This window comes from Urocitellus parryii, chromosome 12, assembly GCF_045843805.1.
Source record: "Urocitellus parryii isolate mUroPar1 chromosome 12, mUroPar1.hap1, whole genome shotgun sequence".
Lineage (NCBI taxonomy): Eukaryota > Metazoa > Chordata > Mammalia > Rodentia > Sciuridae > Urocitellus > Urocitellus parryii.
In genome coordinates this window covers 60,068,834-60,085,402 of record NC_135542.1, presented here as the reverse complement: position 1 = coordinate 60,085,402, position 16,569 = coordinate 60,068,834, and the positions used below count along the sequence as shown (strand labels likewise).

The window sequence follows — 16,569 nt, the reverse complement described above, 5'->3', positions numbered from 1 at the left end:
CAGCAGATCTTTTCCTTATCCTTTTGGGTCATGGTAGCGTTTGATTCTAGTTCTAGGAGTGAAGGCAGAAGTAGGGATGGTGCATTTGAAGAGTCAGCACCTCCTTACAAAGTGACTACCATGGATTCTTCAAACCAGGCTGTGCCAGCCTGATCACTATGCTGGAAGGCCTGCAGAGACTGCACATTGTGGGAGGGCCATACTACTAGGATTCATTCAATATACTCAAATTCCCAGGGCGTCATTCTTTCCCAATACATACACTTCAGGTTCACTTAAGAGACTATATGAGGCTCCACATTAAATTAATATTGTAATTCTGCTACCTGCAGCAATAGACTCTGCACCTGATTTTTGCGACATTAGTTCTGGATCTATATGAAATAGGAGGTTCTTCTGGAAAAGTCACAATAGCTTGTATCCTGTGATCATGCTTGAGATTATGATTTTTATTTCTTAAAGTTCCCTTGGGGGAAGTGCTGGGGAGTGATATTGCCCAAAATATATTGTAATATTGTGGGCATGTATGAATATGTAACAATAAATCCCATTGTAATGTATAACTGTAATGCACCAATAAAAAATGCGGAAAGAAAAAAAAGTTATCTTGGGCAGTTCAGGGCCTCAGAATATCAGAAAACTTGTCCCTGCTGCTGCCAGTGATGTTGTCACACCCATCACACACAAGCTGATGAACAGACTCCTGCAAACACCCACCACCATCAGAGAGCTTCTTTTTTGTCATCCTGAAATGCTACAGAAAGATGGCTCTCTCTCTCATCTACCTTCTTTTTTTTAATATTTATTTTTAGTTATAACAATATATTTATTTTATTTTTATTTGGTGCTAAGGATCGAACCCAGGGCCTCATGCATGGTAGGTGAGCATTCTACCTCTGAGCCACAACCCCAGCCCTCTCTCATCTACCTTCTAAACCTCCCACTAGAACTTCACATTTAGGGAGCTTAAACCCTGCTAAGGACTTAAGCCATAAGAAAAGTGTAGATTTCAGTTGCTGATACCCTGTAACAGAGAGGCAAGTGGATGGACAGCACAGTATATAATGTGCATTTGAGACCTATCTTGGGATCTCCCTGTCTCTTCCTAGCTAAGACACTGAGTGCAGACTCAGACTCCTGGTTCTAATTCTAGCCCTCCTTCTTACTGGCTAACTTCCCTGTGCCTCAGACACATTTCCTCAACTGTTCGATGGGAGTAGTAAGGGCACTTGGCTTGGGGTCCTGGTGTGAGGATATGTGCACCAGTGTTTGACACAAGGTAAATCCTCAACACCCTTTAAGCGGTGTCAAGGAGCGAGTGTGACTCTAAGAAAGTCACAGTCTATAGTGTGGACGAGGGAGAGGGATACTTCGATGGCTACAGGCCTGAGCTTGAACTGAATCCTGGCTTTGCCACCTACCAGAGTTATGACCCAGAGTGAGTTACTCAATTTCTCCTATTGTAAACTGGATCCCATACTATCCACCTCCCTGGCCCCATCTCAAAGGTTGGTTTTTTAAAGAGTAAACTGGACCATCCATCCCAGAGCCCAGGGAGCGTAGGGCACGCCTCGGGTGCTGCAGCACCTGGGGCCAGGAATCTGCCCGAAGCCCGGGAGGGTGCGGGGCGCCGCAGCAGCAGACCCGGGTTCCAAGCCCGCCCCGCGATGCTCCGCGCACGCTCGGGACCGAGGTCCGTGGTCAGACCCCCTGCAGCCGCTGTGCGCTTGTGCGAGGGCTGACAGCGCTGAAGGCGGAGTCCGCCTGGGAAAAAGAAACCGATAGTCGATGGCCGGGAAACGGGCGGGCTGCGCCTGACTGCGGCGGCGCGGGGCAGCGCGCCGGCGGGCAGACCGAGGTCCAGTCGGGGCGCGGGTACGAGCCCGGGACCCGGAGCGGCTGGAGTCCTGCAGCCTGCGTGCGGGGACCCCACCCGGATCTGGAGAAAGGATCGTGGGACGCAGCGGGACCCAGAGGCCGTTTCCTTCCCGCGAAGAATATCAGAGAAGGTAAGAGACCTCTCCCTGGCAGCGGATGTCGGGGGTGGAGTGGAGGGGATCGGGTGGAAAACCGACTGGCCCCATGACCCCAGGACAGCTGGGCAGTTTGGAGTCCTGGATTACCTACAGGTTGGCGAAATAATCGCTGGCTAAATAGCTCCTGCTTGGAGAGTTGCAATGATTTCCCAAATTGCCCCGCAACAGCCCGCTCTGCCCCACTCCCGGCACAACGCAGCAAGCGAGTGTTCCCTAAGTCACAAGGCCACACTCACCTGCTCTGGCCCAGTCCGTCTCCTCAGAACCCGGTAATCAAGGCCCCAAGGCAAGGCCCCTCAGGTGCCCCTTTCTAGCTACACTGACTTCCTTGCTGTTTCAGTTTCTTTTTCCTGAAAAGCTCTTCCCACAAGATACTTGCATGGGCCAGTTCCTTGCTTTATCTTACCTTCTTCCAGTACCAGCTTCACCAGGCGACCCTCTAGAAACAGCTTGTGTATAAGAGAGACGTCACTCCACCCGGGCTGCCCCCTCCAGTTTTCAATATAGTGCTTACCAACCTGCGACTTAAAAAAAAAAAATAAAAAGATGGGTTTGTCTGTCATTTTTCCACTAGGAAATTCACAAGAGCAGATTTTATTCAGGGCTCTGACCCCAGCACATAGTATAGAATACGTGCTTATTCAATGTTACTTGAATGGTGATTCGTAAATTCTCGGTTGAATTCCAGAATCAGGAAACTTCATATGGCTCATGCTTTCTTTAGTACTCAAGAAAGAATGCCTTGCTAAACCGGGGGCGGTGGCGCACACCTGTAATCCCAGCGGGGTTCCGGAGGCTGAGGTAGAAAGATAGAGACTCTGTTCAAAGCCAGGCTCAGCAATGGCAAGGCGCTAAGCAACTCAGAAAGAACCTGTCTCTAAATAAAATACAAAATAGCGCTGGGGATGTGGTTGAGTGCCCCTGAGTTCAACCTCTAGTACCCCCCACCAAATATAAAAAAAAAGAATGCCTTGCAAGATGGAAACTAGAGGATATATTATCTGCTGTCACTTAGGAAGTTAGGTAAAGAGAGCTTGAATCAGGACAGTGCCTGTAGACATCTTTGAGAAGGAGAAATGATTTTGGTGACAGGGAAGATCATAAAGGCAGTTGGTTGGATATTTTGAGTTTAAAGTTCATTTAAGGTGTTCAAATAGAGTTGTTGGATAGAGAGACCTGAAACTCACAGAGATGTTTATGAGAGATATATAAAGTTTAGAGTTAATAACATACAAATAATTGTTGAAATTATGGACATGCAAAAAAAATGAAGAGAACAGGGTTTTTTGTTGTTGTTTATTTGTTTGCTTGCTTTTTTTGTTTTTGTTTTTGGTACTGGGGATTTAACCCAGAGGGGATCTGCTACTGAGCAGTATCCCTAGCCTTTTCTATTTTTTATTTTGAGATAGGATCTCACTAAGTTGATTAGGATCTTGCTAACTTGCTGAGGCTGGCCTTGAATTTATGATTCTCTTGTCTTAGTCTCCCAAGCTGCTGGGATTACCAGCATGTGCCGCTGCATCTGGCAGGAATAGGGTCCTCAGACTGTGTCAGCATTTGGGGCCTATGAAATTAAGAAGTGTTACCCATGGAAGAAGGAGAATCACAAGAGAGTGAGAAGTAAGAGTTTAGCAGGGTTGCCTTGCAGTCTCTATAGGTGTACATACTTATTCTGGTGGTTTCATATAAATAGAATCATATTACATGACCTTTCTCATCTGGCTTTTTTCATTTAGCACGTTCTTGAAGTTCATCCATGCTATAGCATATACCAGTACTTCATTCCTTTTTGTGACCAAATAATGTTCCATTGTGTGGATATACTACAGTTTGTTTACCTTTCATTAGTTGATGGATACTTGGTTTGTTTACACATTTTAGCTATTGTGAACAGTCCTACTATGAACATTCCTATGTAAGGATGTGTTTGAAATCTATTCCTCAATTCTTTGAAATACCTAGGAGTGGAATTTAGTTAGCAGCTTCACTTCTTAAAGCATTTCAATTAATTTTTAGGTGATACATAAAAACAGAAAAATTGTGCATGTTTATTATATGCCAAGTAATGTTTTGATACATGTATGCATTATGCAGTGTTAAATCAGGTTAAACATAGCAATCTGAAACTTTATTCATTTCTTTAGGGAGAAAACATTCAAATTGCTTTTTCCTAGCTTTTTTGAAATATACAGTTACATTGTCATTACCTATAGTCACCCTATTGTGTAAAAGAACTCCAGAACTTCTCCCTTCTAACTAAAAATTAGGCCACATTGGTCAACGTCCCCTTATTAGCTCAACTTTTTGAGGGAACACCAAACTGTGTTCCTTAGCACTTGTATCTTTTACATTCTGTTCAACAATGTATGAGGGTTTCAATTTTTCCACATCCTTACCAACATTTTCATTCTCTGATTGTTTTCAGTATTGAGGTGGACGTGAAGTAGTATGTAGTTGTGATGTTGAGCATCTTTTCATGTACTTCATGGCCATTTATATGTCTCCTTTGGAGAAATAGCTGTTCTAATCCTTTTCCTATTTTCTATGGATTTGTTTATTGTTTGTTTGTTTATTTATTTTTGTGGTACTGGGGATTGAACCCAGGGCCTTGTGCGTGCTAAGCAAGCACTCTACCAACTGAGCTATATCTCCAGCCCTTGGGTTGATTTTTAAATGTTGAATTACAAGAATTCTTTATATATTCTGGTTACCAGATCCTTACCATATATATAAATTTAAAATACTCTATTCTGAAGATTGTCTTTTTATTTGTCTCATGGTGTCCTTGTTACACAGAAGTTATTCATTTTGATGAAGCCCAATTTTTCTGTGTTTTCTTTGATTGCTCATACTTCTGCTGTCATAACTAAGATTCTCTTGTCAAATCCAGGTTCATGAAGATTCACATCTATGTGTTTTTCTAAGAGTTTTATAGTTTTGGCTTCCTATGTATAAATTATATGTCTTTTAAATTTTGTTTATAATTTAAATCATGCTATCATTTTGGTCTACTGAGACCTGTAAACCTGGATCTTAATTTACCCATTGGGTGAATTGTCCTAAAATTGATTTCTGCAGATTTCAAAGGAGGAGTTTTTGCAATTTCATAGGAGAATCTATTTCTATACAACCAAATCTTTCATGATTGTGTAAGCTTACTTATTCTGTATACACTAAACCTTGCTCTCAACATCAAAAATTCGAATTTTACCTGTTCCCTTTTTAGCTTCATGAGCAGTTATACAGGTTTGCATTTGACACTCAGTAGGAGCACAGAGTAGTGTAAAGAAGGAGGGCTCTCTTCTTTCTTAGCCAACTGGGTGTTTTGTTTGTTTGTTTGTTTGTTTTGGTAGTGCTGGGGATTGAACCCAGGGCCTTGTGCATGCAAGGCAAGCACTCTACCAACTGAGCTATATCCCCAGCCCCCCCCGCTGAGTTTTGAAAGTAGAGGTTTTTGGACAGATTAGCTTGATTGTATAGTCCATAGGAGAGAAAGAAAGATTTCAAAAGAAAGTTCTCTGAATTTCTGCGGGACCCCTGTGAGTCATACTGAGGAGAGTTTGTTCTAAATTACACTGGGAAAATCAGATTACATATGTTCTGTGAGGGCTGGAGTTGTGGCTTAGTGGTAGAGAGCTCACCTAGCATGCATGAAGCACTGAGTTCTATTCTCAGCACCACATAAAAATGAAATGAAGATATTGTGTCCACCTACAACTAAAAAATAAATTTTTAAAAAATATATGTTCTATGAGTGTCACTTACTGAAACATCTCTTCCATTGTAGGTTACTGGGAGAAGAAATGGCAAACCTCTCGCGAGGTTTCTTCATAGAAGAACTTAATAAGTACCATCAGAAGTATCGAGTAGATCTTAAGTACCAAAAACTGGCTACAACAGGACCTCCCCATGATTTAAGGCAAGTTGCTATCAAACAAGAGAAGTCCTAAGGGCTTGTGTGGGGGTGTAGTTTAGTGGTACAGCTTGTGCTTAGCATGAGTTCGATACTAGGTTCGATACCTACAGCATACATCCAGAAAAGGATATATCCTTGTAAATGTAAATTAGGACACTGGCAACTCTGGTGTAATTTTGAGGTCAATAATTTAGTTCTGTAGCAAAGTTGTCAAGGAGTTCTGTGAGAATCCTCTTGACCTAAACTGGTGACCTAAGTTGACTCTGGGAAAAAAAAAAAAGAGGGTATAGCTTTTGTGAGCTTCAAGAGGTGTGTTGTTCTACTGTTTGGGGTGGCTGCTTACATTCTAAATAGAAGATAAGTTCAAACCCTTAAAGATAGTCACAGGAAGCCTGGTGATTGGACCACTTGTTCTTACACATGCATGAGTTGTATGTGAATATTCTCTTTGTAATTAGGTTTACGTTTCAAGTTATAATAGATGAGAGAAAATTTCCAGAAGCTGAAGGCAAATCAAAGCAGGAAGCAAAAAATGCTGCAGCCAAAATAGCTGTTGATATACTTAATAAAGAAAACAAGGTAGGAAATTGCTCTTTTATTTCTCCTAGTAAAAGGGAACTTAACAAATATTTAGTATTTCTCTCTGTGAAAAAAAATACCTACATACATGGTAAAACCATTCACAATTTTCTTTACATTTTAGTTCAGTCTTTCCCTGTCTTCTTCTTTGTAAAACCCTGGAAAATACATCTGGGAAAGAGTGGGCTAAGCTGGATAATGCCCAGTTAGAGTGCTAGCAGCAATCCAGTACTCAGAAGTTGGGCAAATGTGTAAAGCTGAGACGTGGTCAGGCAGAAATGAACTGACAGGTTGTGGGAAGAGTCCCCTCCAACTCATTGGGGGACATAGAAAGGAAAGAAGAGATGAAGTGCTTGTAAGGAGAATGATGTACATGGAGGGCAGGTAATGGAGAACCAGCATAAATATAATTGATGTCCCTGAAAATGCAAACAGAGTAAATAGAACAGAAAAAAAAAAACTGTTGGGGCTGGAAGGGTAGCTCAGAGGTAGAGAGCATGCTGAGCATATGCAAGGCTCTGGGTTCAATCCCCAACACCCAACAAACAAACAAAACCATCTGAAGAGATTTCAGCATGAAATCTTTCATTTCTCAGGAAAGAAAGATGTGACTACAGATTAAAATAACTCACTGGATATAGGATGTTATGGTTTGGATGTGAGGTGTCCCCCAAAAGTTCATGTGTGAGACCATGCAAGAAGGTTCAGAAGATAAATTTGGGGTGGGAGAGTCTTAACCCAATCAGTGAATTAATCCCCTGATAGGAATTAACTGAGTGGTAACTGAAATGGTGGGGTGTGGCTGGGGGAGGTGGGAATTGAGGGTGTGGCTTTGGGTACATATTTGTATCTGGCAAGTGGAGACATCTCTCTCTGCTTCCTGATCACCCTGTGAGAGGCTTCCCTCTGCCACACTCTTCAGCCATGATATTCAGCCTCTCCTGGAGCCCTGAGGAATGGAACCTGCTGTCTATGGACTGAGACCTCTGAAACTCTGAGCCCCTAAATAAACTTTTCCTTCTCTGCAATGGTTCTGGCCTTGTCTTTTAGTTACAGCAGCGAAAAAACTGACTAAAACATAGGAAAATACCAGGCCACTAAGAACAACAGTGATCCTGACAAATGTACTGAACTCTAGGGAGGAAGGAAGAATTCTACAAGCAGCGAGGCAGAAGTTAAAAATACACAGAAGAAGAAAAATAACAAAGTGTAAAAATGAAAAGAATTTTGGTGATGTCCACCAGGAGACAGTGGAGCAATGGTTGTAAAATGAGACATGAAGTCATTCACATGTGAGACAACAGAGGATCATTTTCATATACTGAAAATATTGGGAAAATTTAGCTTTCTTGAAAAAATTCTTACTTGAAGATGTCAGCCTTTTAATCAAAATTGAAAATAACTAAGCAAAATTATTATTAATAAGCTGAAATTGTTATTAATAAGCTGAAATTATTAATAAGCTGAAAACTGAGTCAAGAAGTTTAGAAAATAAAATAGACTACCCTACCTTTGATAAGATTATTAAAGTAGAAAAACTTTGACCTGACCTGGTCAGATTGATTAAAAAAAAAGAAAAGAATAAGGTTCAGATAACAATAGTGGGAATGATGCTATCATCTTAACCATTTCCATTAAGGTGTGATCTAGGATATATCTTTACTTTAATATGTTACCCTGTTTTTTAAGATTTAGAAAAGATAAGTGAGATAGAGAGTGTTAGAGTACATTGCCTGATTAAACAAGAAAATTGACAAGATTTTGTTTTTTTCTTAATGGCATTGTAAAAGGAAAATGGGTGAATTCATATATTACCTACCTTAAAATTACTGAGAGAGTAGATTTTAAGTGCTCCAACCACAAAAACCAGATAAGTATACATTTCAAAATGTCATGTTGTATACCATGCATATACATAATTTTTATTTGTCTATTCATTCTTTAATTTAAAAAGCCTTTTTTGGGGGTAGAGGTATATAGTTACCTCTATCTTTAACAAGGGGATATCATTAATACCATCTAAGATGTCTTTCAGATTGTGAACTTAGTAATTGAAGGGTAAAATAAAGGGTAAAATCTTTGTTATAATTTATATGAGACAAGTTTTTTTTTTTTTTTCCAGGCAGTTAGTCCTTTATCCTTGGCGACAACAGATACCTCAGAAGGATCACCCCCTGGGAATTATATAGGACTTGTCAATAGGATTTCCCAGAAGGAAAAACTAAATGTAAATTATGAAGAATGTGAATTGGGGGAGCAGGATCCCAAAAAGTAAGCTGTAGTTTGGTTTTTCCTTTTATTTCATTGTATTTCAGCATATAGTGGGTTTATTTTCTTCTATAATTTTCAGAAATATTTGTTCTTATATAATTTTCAGAAATGTTTGTACTTCTGCATGGAAGGGTTCAATAAGCAACTGGATATCTTTTTTTTTTTTTTTGAGACCCTTTCTCACCTTGTTACCCAGATTGGTAACACACACACACACACACACACACACACACATACACACACAGGATGTGGTATTGTTTGTGGTTTTAGGCATCTACTGGAGTTTTTGGAACGTATCTTCCATGGCTAAGAGGGGACTACTGTATTTCTGAGATGTATCTGAGCAGTTAGTCTGTTATACAACTCAAGAGTACAGGGTGCCCCTGCTTGAGCGATGTGGGGTTCTTCCCATCCCTGAAATCATGGTGACAGTAGCTATGTGAAAATTGCTCTGTCACATGTCTAGAATGACTTTTCAACATTGTCAGATCAGGGAGCTATTTGTCTAGGTGTTTGTCCCTAAAATCTGATTAAATGGTCAAATACCATGTATCAGAAGGAATGGTTTTAGCCTTAGACTTGAAGGGAACAGATTTGAGGGATATGCTGAATGAACAAATGGATTAGAGACTGAGAGTTACTAAGAACATCACCAGTCAGCTAAGACCTGTGGAAGTGGGGATAAAGGATGGATTGGAACTGAAAGAGTAGAAAGTAAATGTATATAGGGCGATTGTATCTCAACTGCAGCCAACTAGTTAAAGGAAAGAGAAGAGAACCCAAGTGGCAAATAGTCCAAACTGTCACTCAGGATACTGTCCTATGAAGTGACTCCACTGTTTGCTTTTTACTCTGAAGAATTTCAGACCAGAAATAGAAAAAGAAAAAACTCAGTAGAATTATTGGGATGAAATAGGCAAAAGTGAATTAGGTGGGTCAATCTCAATAATTGTGACTATTTTTGTGTAGTTTGCCTTTTCACTTTCTTCCAATTAAGCACTCCAACACCAGGTACCAAAAGAGAGAAGTCTATCGGGGGGTACTGGATGAGACGGGAACTATAGAGATGATCCCATCATTCAGCCCAGCTCTTTAATTCAGGGTGTAGTGGGATGACTCATCCTGGTTGGGTGTGTTTCCTTCTACATCCTTCAGTTGAAATAAAAAGTTAAAAAAAATGCAAATACTGGAGTAATTTTATAGTAATATATAAAGTAACTCCATGATATGTAGTGCTATGTTCATTGCTTTGCCTTTAAAAATAGTTCTTAAAACTTGGAATGCAACCACCATTTGACCCAGTTATCCCACTCCTTGGTATATACCCAAAGGACTTAAAATCAGCATACTACAGTGATACAGCCACATCAATGCTTACAGCAGCTCAATTCACGATAGCTAAGCTATTGAAGCAACCTGGGTGCTGTTCAGCAGATGAATGGATAAAGAAAATACTGTCTATATACACAATGGAATGTTACTCAGCCATAAAGAAGAATGAAATTATGGCATTTTCTGGTAAATGGATAGAACTGAAAACTATCATGCTAAGTGAAATAAGCCAGGCCCAAAAAAACAAAGGCCAAATGTTCTCTCTGATACATGGTTGCTAACACACAATATTGGGGTGGAGGGTGGAATAGAAGTTCATTGGATTAGACAAAAGGGAATGAAGGGAAGGGATTGGGGATGAAAATAGGAAAGACAGTAGAATGAGTCAGACATAACTTTCCTGTGTTCATATATGAATACACGACTGGTGAAACTCTACATCATGTACAATCACAGGAATGGGATCCTAATTAGAATAAGTTATACTCCATGTATGTAAAATATGTCAAAATACACTCTACTGGGCTGGGGTTGTAGCTCAGTGGTAGAGTGCTTGCCTAGCATGTATGAGGCACTTGGCTTGATTTGCAGCACCACATATAAATAAATAAATAAATAAATAAATAAATAAATAAATAAATAAAAATATATGTCCACGAACGACTAAAAACTATAACAAAAATACAATCTACTGTCATATATATCTAAAAAGATCAAGAAAATTAAAAAATATGTATCATTATTCACAATTTTTTTTTTTTGGTACCAGGGATTGAATCCAAAGGCACTTAACCACATCACCAGCCCTTTTTATTTATTTTTTTATTTCAAGACAGGATCTCACTAGGTTGCTTACAACCTCACTAAGTGGGCTTCAAACCTGTGTTCCTCCTGCAACCTCCTGAGCCCAAGATGCTATGATTACAGGCATGCGCCACCATGCCTGGCACCACAAATGTCTTTGCATCTCATATGAGGGGAGTGTGGATTTTGGTATTAAAAGGATCTGCACCGTGGGGGATTTTCATTTTTGTGCATATCAGCAGGTAGCATAAAATGCTGATGTTAGCACAAGATCTATGTTCTGTTCATCCTCCCACAGGCTGCTATAGCACGGGGACCTCAGAGCTTCTCCTTGTAGAAATCCCCTTTTGTTTACTGCTTTTTCTTTCCTAAATCTTTGGGCCTTTGAGGAACTTTTAGACATCATCACTTAGTACCTTTGTGTAAGATCTTTTAATGAAGCAACAGAGAATTAGAAGTTTCTTGGAAAATGTGAGCTGAGATGTCAGCCAGTACTGGTTATTCAGACAAAGTGACCCACCATCTTACTGAAGGTTTAATTATATAAGATAGGAAATATAAATCTAGCAAATAAATTAGTATTATCTTACTATGTGATTTTTTTTTCAAATCATAAGTTCAATTTAATCGTAAGTTCATTTACTGTTTTTTGGATATTTGGATGAATACTCTATCATTTCTCCTAGATTTAAGTATAAATGCAAAATTGGGAAGAAAGTATTTGGTATTGGTATAGGTTCCACTAAGCAGGAAGCAAAACAATTGGCTGCTAAATGTGCACTTCAGAAACTATCAGAAGAAAGCCCAATGGTATGTACTGCCATTAATTTAATTTTTTATGTTTTAAAATTTCTTCTGAGGTTGAGGTTGGATTGTATTTACAGAATGCCAACATAGCCAGTTGCATAGTAATTGATTCCTCAGTTCTGTGTCCCACCACAGGGGCTACGCGAGGCCCTAAGGGATAAAAGTTCTGGGAGCAACTCAGGGTTGTTTTTTAAATCCAGATCAAACATGCATAAAAATTATATTTCTCTTATAATTGTTTATGCCTGTGGATTTGGAGAACCTGGGGGGAATGCAGTTACTGGGGTAATAGTTGTACACTGAGGCTAGTTACTGGGGAGAAGGAAGTTAGTTGTATTTAAATTAAATGCTGCTTCTTCTTTCAGAAAACTGACCTAGTACCCTCTGCCGCTTTTGTGAGTCCTGGTAATGTCAATAACTGCGGAAGCACAGGAAGCACAATGAGCTCATCGTAAGTTTGGGCAAATAAACGGTGATATTTGCATATTCAAATTGCTGTGTAAGAGCTGGTGCTGTAGCTCAGTTGGTAAAGTGCTTTCCACAGCACTTTCAAGGACTTGGGTTCCATCCCCAGCACTGCAAAAAAAAAAAAAAAAAAAAAAAAAAAAAAAAGAAGAAAAAGAAAAGAAAAAGAAATTGAAAGAACAATTTTTTATGAAAAATATTTTTAAAATATTTATTTTAGTTGTTGATGGACACAATACCTTTATTTTATTTGTTTATTTTTATGTGGTGCTGGGGATTGAACCCAGTTCCTCATGCATGTTAGGTGAGCACTCTACCACTGAGACATAACCCCAGCCCTTATGAAAATTTTTTAATGTTTAAGGAAAATTTACGGAAAGAGGTGACTGGTTAAAAAAGAAGAATTCAGCCCCCCGGGGGTGGCCCACACCTGTAATCCCAGCCGATGGGGATTATGAGTTCAAAGCCAGTTTTAGCAATGGCAAGGCGCTAAGCAACCCAGGGTGACCCTCTCTCTAAATAAAATATAAAATAGGGCTGGGGATGTGGCTCAGTGGTTGAGTGCCCCTGAGTTCAATTCTGGTACCAAAAAAAAAAAAAAAAAAAAAAATTCAAAAACTAATAATTACTCTTTTCTTTTAGTTTGTCTGAGCCACCCTCTGAAAAGGACTCCTCATCAGATGACTGGACAAATGTTCAGAGCAGTGAGAATTTAGACAGTTCTGGATCTTCTTCTATGGTATAGTATTAGTCTCTAATATTTTTTTCTTGTATGTTTCCTCATTTGAAAGTGAAGGATTCATATGTTTTCTTTCATACATGGAGATAGGAAGGAGAAAGGAAAAGAAAGGGGGGGTGGATCTCATGAAAATCAAAGGGAGATCAGTAGAAGAAAGAGACAGGGTGCGGGTGGAGGGAATGGTGGGAGAGAGTGCTGGGGAGTGAATCTGACAAAATTATGTGGTTATATTGTGTGCATGTACGAATGTGTAACAAAAAATCCCATCATTCTGTACAAGCATAATGCACCAATAGAAAAATATGGAAAGAGAAAAAAAATGACCTTCACGCCTGGGGTTGTAGCTCAGCAGTAGAGCGCTTGCCGCCTAGCACGTGTGAGGCCCTAGGTTCGATCCTCAGCACCACACAAAAATAAATAAAAATAAAGGTATTGTGTTCAACTACAACTAAAAACTAAATATTTAAAAAAATGACCTTCACTATGCCACAAAATTTTTATGTTTTTGTCTCAAGCTCTCATGCTAAATAATACTATTTAGCAGCCTTTTGATTCTTTTTTTTATTATTATTTTAATATTATTTTATTACTGGGGCCGAGTTGTGGCTCAGTGGTAGAGCACTCACCTAGCATGGGTGAGGCACTGGGTTCAATCCTTAGCACCACATAAAGATAAATAAAGGTATTGTGTCCATCTACAACTAAAAATTTTTTAAAAAAATATTATTTTATATTGTTTCTCAAAATATTTTATTTTTTTTATTAACCTTCACTCCTCACATGGAAAATTCTTTCACATTTCACTCCCATTCTTCCTACTCAACTTGTGTTTTTAAACATTCCTGTGATCTTATTTTTTTTTCCCTCCCATTAATTGGACAATATATGAAGGCTCATTGGTATAGTTCTACTTCTGTTTAAAAAACTCAGAACTAAACTTAAAAAAATCAGATAATTTTGTACAAAAGCATTCTTTTTATAAGGAAATACAAATCAATAACAAAAACCAAACAACTCAGGAGAAATATGTACAGAGTGTCTGAGTAGATATTTTTGAGGTGAGACACTCAAATGGGCAACAAACGTGAAAAGGTGCTATATTTTATTAGGTTTCAGGAAAATGCAAGTCTAAAAAACCATTAGATGCTATTTATATCCCTGTATGAGTGACAAAATTCAAGTCTTGCAATACTAAGTTGGTCCAAGGCTTAACAAGAGTGTGAACGTGTGTGAAGCTGTTTATCGTATAGACTTAGAAATGTGGTCAAGGAGACACTTAAAGAAACAAGATAAAAGCCAGGTGTGCTGGTGCACACCTGTAATCCTAGCTACTTAGGCTGAAGAAGGAGAATCACTAAGTACAAGGTCAACTTTGTTAACTTAGTGAGACTCTGTCTTAAAATTAAAAAATAAAGGACCCGGGGATGTAGCTCAGTGGTAGAGCACATCTGGGTTCAGTCCCTAGCATGGGGGGAAAACGTAGGGGGAAGCCAACCAAGACGATTTAAGACTTAATCATTTTAAATTATCCTAACTGAAACATCTTAAACTATTTCCCACTTTCTTTCTATCTTTCTTTTTTTGTAGAATGGTCTCAGTAGTAATAAAAAGAAGAAAAAAATGTGAGTATTATTACACATCAAACATATTTTGGACTAAGGTTTTATTTCAGATTTAGTTTGTCAGTCTTATTTATTGTCTTCAGTATTCATAGAGTATTATACATGTTTATTTAAGTGGAGTTTCAGAAGATGTAAAAGCTTGAAATCTATAAACAATTTTTAATATGTAGGGAAATCTTTGAATATATATGTGTGTGTATGTATATATATATAATATAGCATAAATACATATACACATGCTATACTGTAGACATAAAGCCCTATGGTGATTGCTAGATTAATTAGTTAATAGCATTATTTTGGATGAGGCTGTGAAGAATTGGGCTTAGAGAGGTGTTTTCAAGGGAAGTGCATTAGTTTACAGACAGGTAGGGTAAAGATAATGTAATAGCTTGAGTTGTAAAAAAGACCAAATACTATGTAAATTATAGTGAATTGTTTTCTTTAATTGAAGAGAATAGCAAAGAGGTAAATATAGTCAGAAACGAGAGAGGACAGATGGAGCCATAATGACCCACCAATATTCTCAACAGTAGATAGACATGTTGAAAAAAGATGATTCCTGATGTGAATGGAGGGAGAGAAATGAGACTGCATTGGGCCTGTGGCCATGGTTATTGAGGCAGGAGAATTTGTAAAGGAAGGGTCGGCCTGACTTGAGGAGATAGCATGTAGTAGCCAGGTGAGAGGGTGCAGAAGAAGGAAAGGAGAAAGCATATGAACATTGCTCGGTTTTGAACAGGCTGCAGATGAGAATCATGCCACTGCTAATGCTAAGGAAGACTGGAGGGCCCAGGGGGATGAAAGCAATTGGGATATGCTTAGTTTCGGGTGACTGGATTTCCAATCACAGAAGGCTTATCACCAGTAAGGAATGATGGCCAGAGAAGGTGCCAGGAGATATACTTCCTGAAGTTTTGAGTCTGGAGAATGAAAAAGAGAGGCAAGTGGCATGCCAACAATAAAAGTGAAAAAGAGAGTCAGGAAAGGGATGAACAATTATTGGAGGGCAGAGAATCATAGTCTTTCGTTTTATAAAGCGAAAGGTTAACACTTGTTACCCTACTTTTCTAATAGTTGATGCAAATTATGCAAACCCTAGTGCAAGACATAAAACCTTCTATAAACAAATTATATTTGAATTTTATTTGAAATTTATATTCTTGTCTTAATTTTAGAAGTTTGGCAGCTAAATTTGACTCTTATAACGTAGAAGAAAACCAGTATACTGTGGACTACAGGTAAGAGGGAACTTTTCAATAGAATTTGTTTAAAGATATATTTGTTCATTCAACAAAAGTTTCTTAAGGGCCGGTCATAAGATTAAGTTATACTCCCACCCAAACAGTTTTATAGTTGTAGCCCAGTCAGACCCACAAAGGATCATTGTCACTTGGAGAAGTAAGGTTTAGATAAATCTAAATGAAATGTGGTAAATATAGATCTCTGTGATGCTCATGAGTTTTTCTGATATCCATGGATGTTATTGATATTGAAAGCAAATACTCCTGTAAGCCTGTGTGTGATTAAGCAACAAGTATGCCTGTAGGAATCAGAATAGATCCATTTGGCTCTGTTATCTGTTTTCTAGTGTCATATCAGATTTCACTTGAAAAAAGTTGTTCCTCTATTGTAGATGATATGTTTAGGTTTAAATTAAGCATCGAATGCCAGGCATGGTGGCCCATGTCTGTAATCCTAGCAGCTTGGGAGACTGAGGCAGGAGAATCACAAGTTCAAAGCCAGGCTCAGCAACTTAGCAAGGCCCTAAGCAACTCAACGAGACCCTGTCTCTAAATAAAATATAAAAAACAGGCTGGGAATGTGGCTCAGTTAAGTGCCTTTGGTTAAAAAAAATAATAATAAGCATCTGAAATGAAAGAGGTCTGTTTGCAAAAGTAGGGCATTGAATACAAGTTTTAAAAAGCAACGAAGAACCTATACATATTTATTAAGCCCCTGATATATATCTGACACTATACTGGGCATTGGGTTTAT

The 16,569-nt window shown here is 38.8% G+C and overlaps 1 protein-coding gene and 1 non-coding gene across 5 annotated transcripts in view; one reads left to right on the top strand and one right to left on the bottom strand.

Moving 5' to 3' along the window:
* Positions 1–1,617: 1,617 nt before the first annotated feature.
* Positions 1,618–16,569, top strand: part of Eif2ak2 (eukaryotic translation initiation factor 2 alpha kinase 2) — a 37,171-nt gene continuing 22,219 nt past the window's right edge. For all 4 annotated transcript variants that reach the window (XR_013342265.1, XM_077791826.1, XM_026405874.2 and 1 more), the window contains exons 1-9: positions 1,618–2,009; positions 5,824–5,955; positions 6,411–6,531; positions 8,654–8,802; positions 11,625–11,748; positions 12,111–12,196; positions 12,853–12,949; positions 14,537–14,571; positions 15,750–15,812. Coding sequence is in view for 3 of the 4 variants with exons in the window: in XM_077791826.1 (XP_077647952.1) it covers positions 5,840–5,955; positions 6,411–6,531; positions 8,654–8,802; positions 11,625–11,748; positions 12,111–12,196; positions 12,853–12,949; positions 14,537–14,571; positions 15,750–15,812 (791 nt within the window). In the remaining variant the exon portion in view is untranslated. The remainder of the gene's footprint in view (positions 2,010–5,823; positions 5,956–6,410; positions 6,532–8,653; positions 8,803–11,624; positions 11,749–12,110; positions 12,197–12,852; positions 12,950–14,536; positions 14,572–15,749; positions 15,813–16,569) is intronic.
* On the bottom strand, positions 5,384–5,456 carry Trnaa-ugc (transfer RNA alanine (anticodon UGC)). Its single transcript has one exon. It is a non-coding gene; the product is annotated as a tRNA-Ala (tRNA).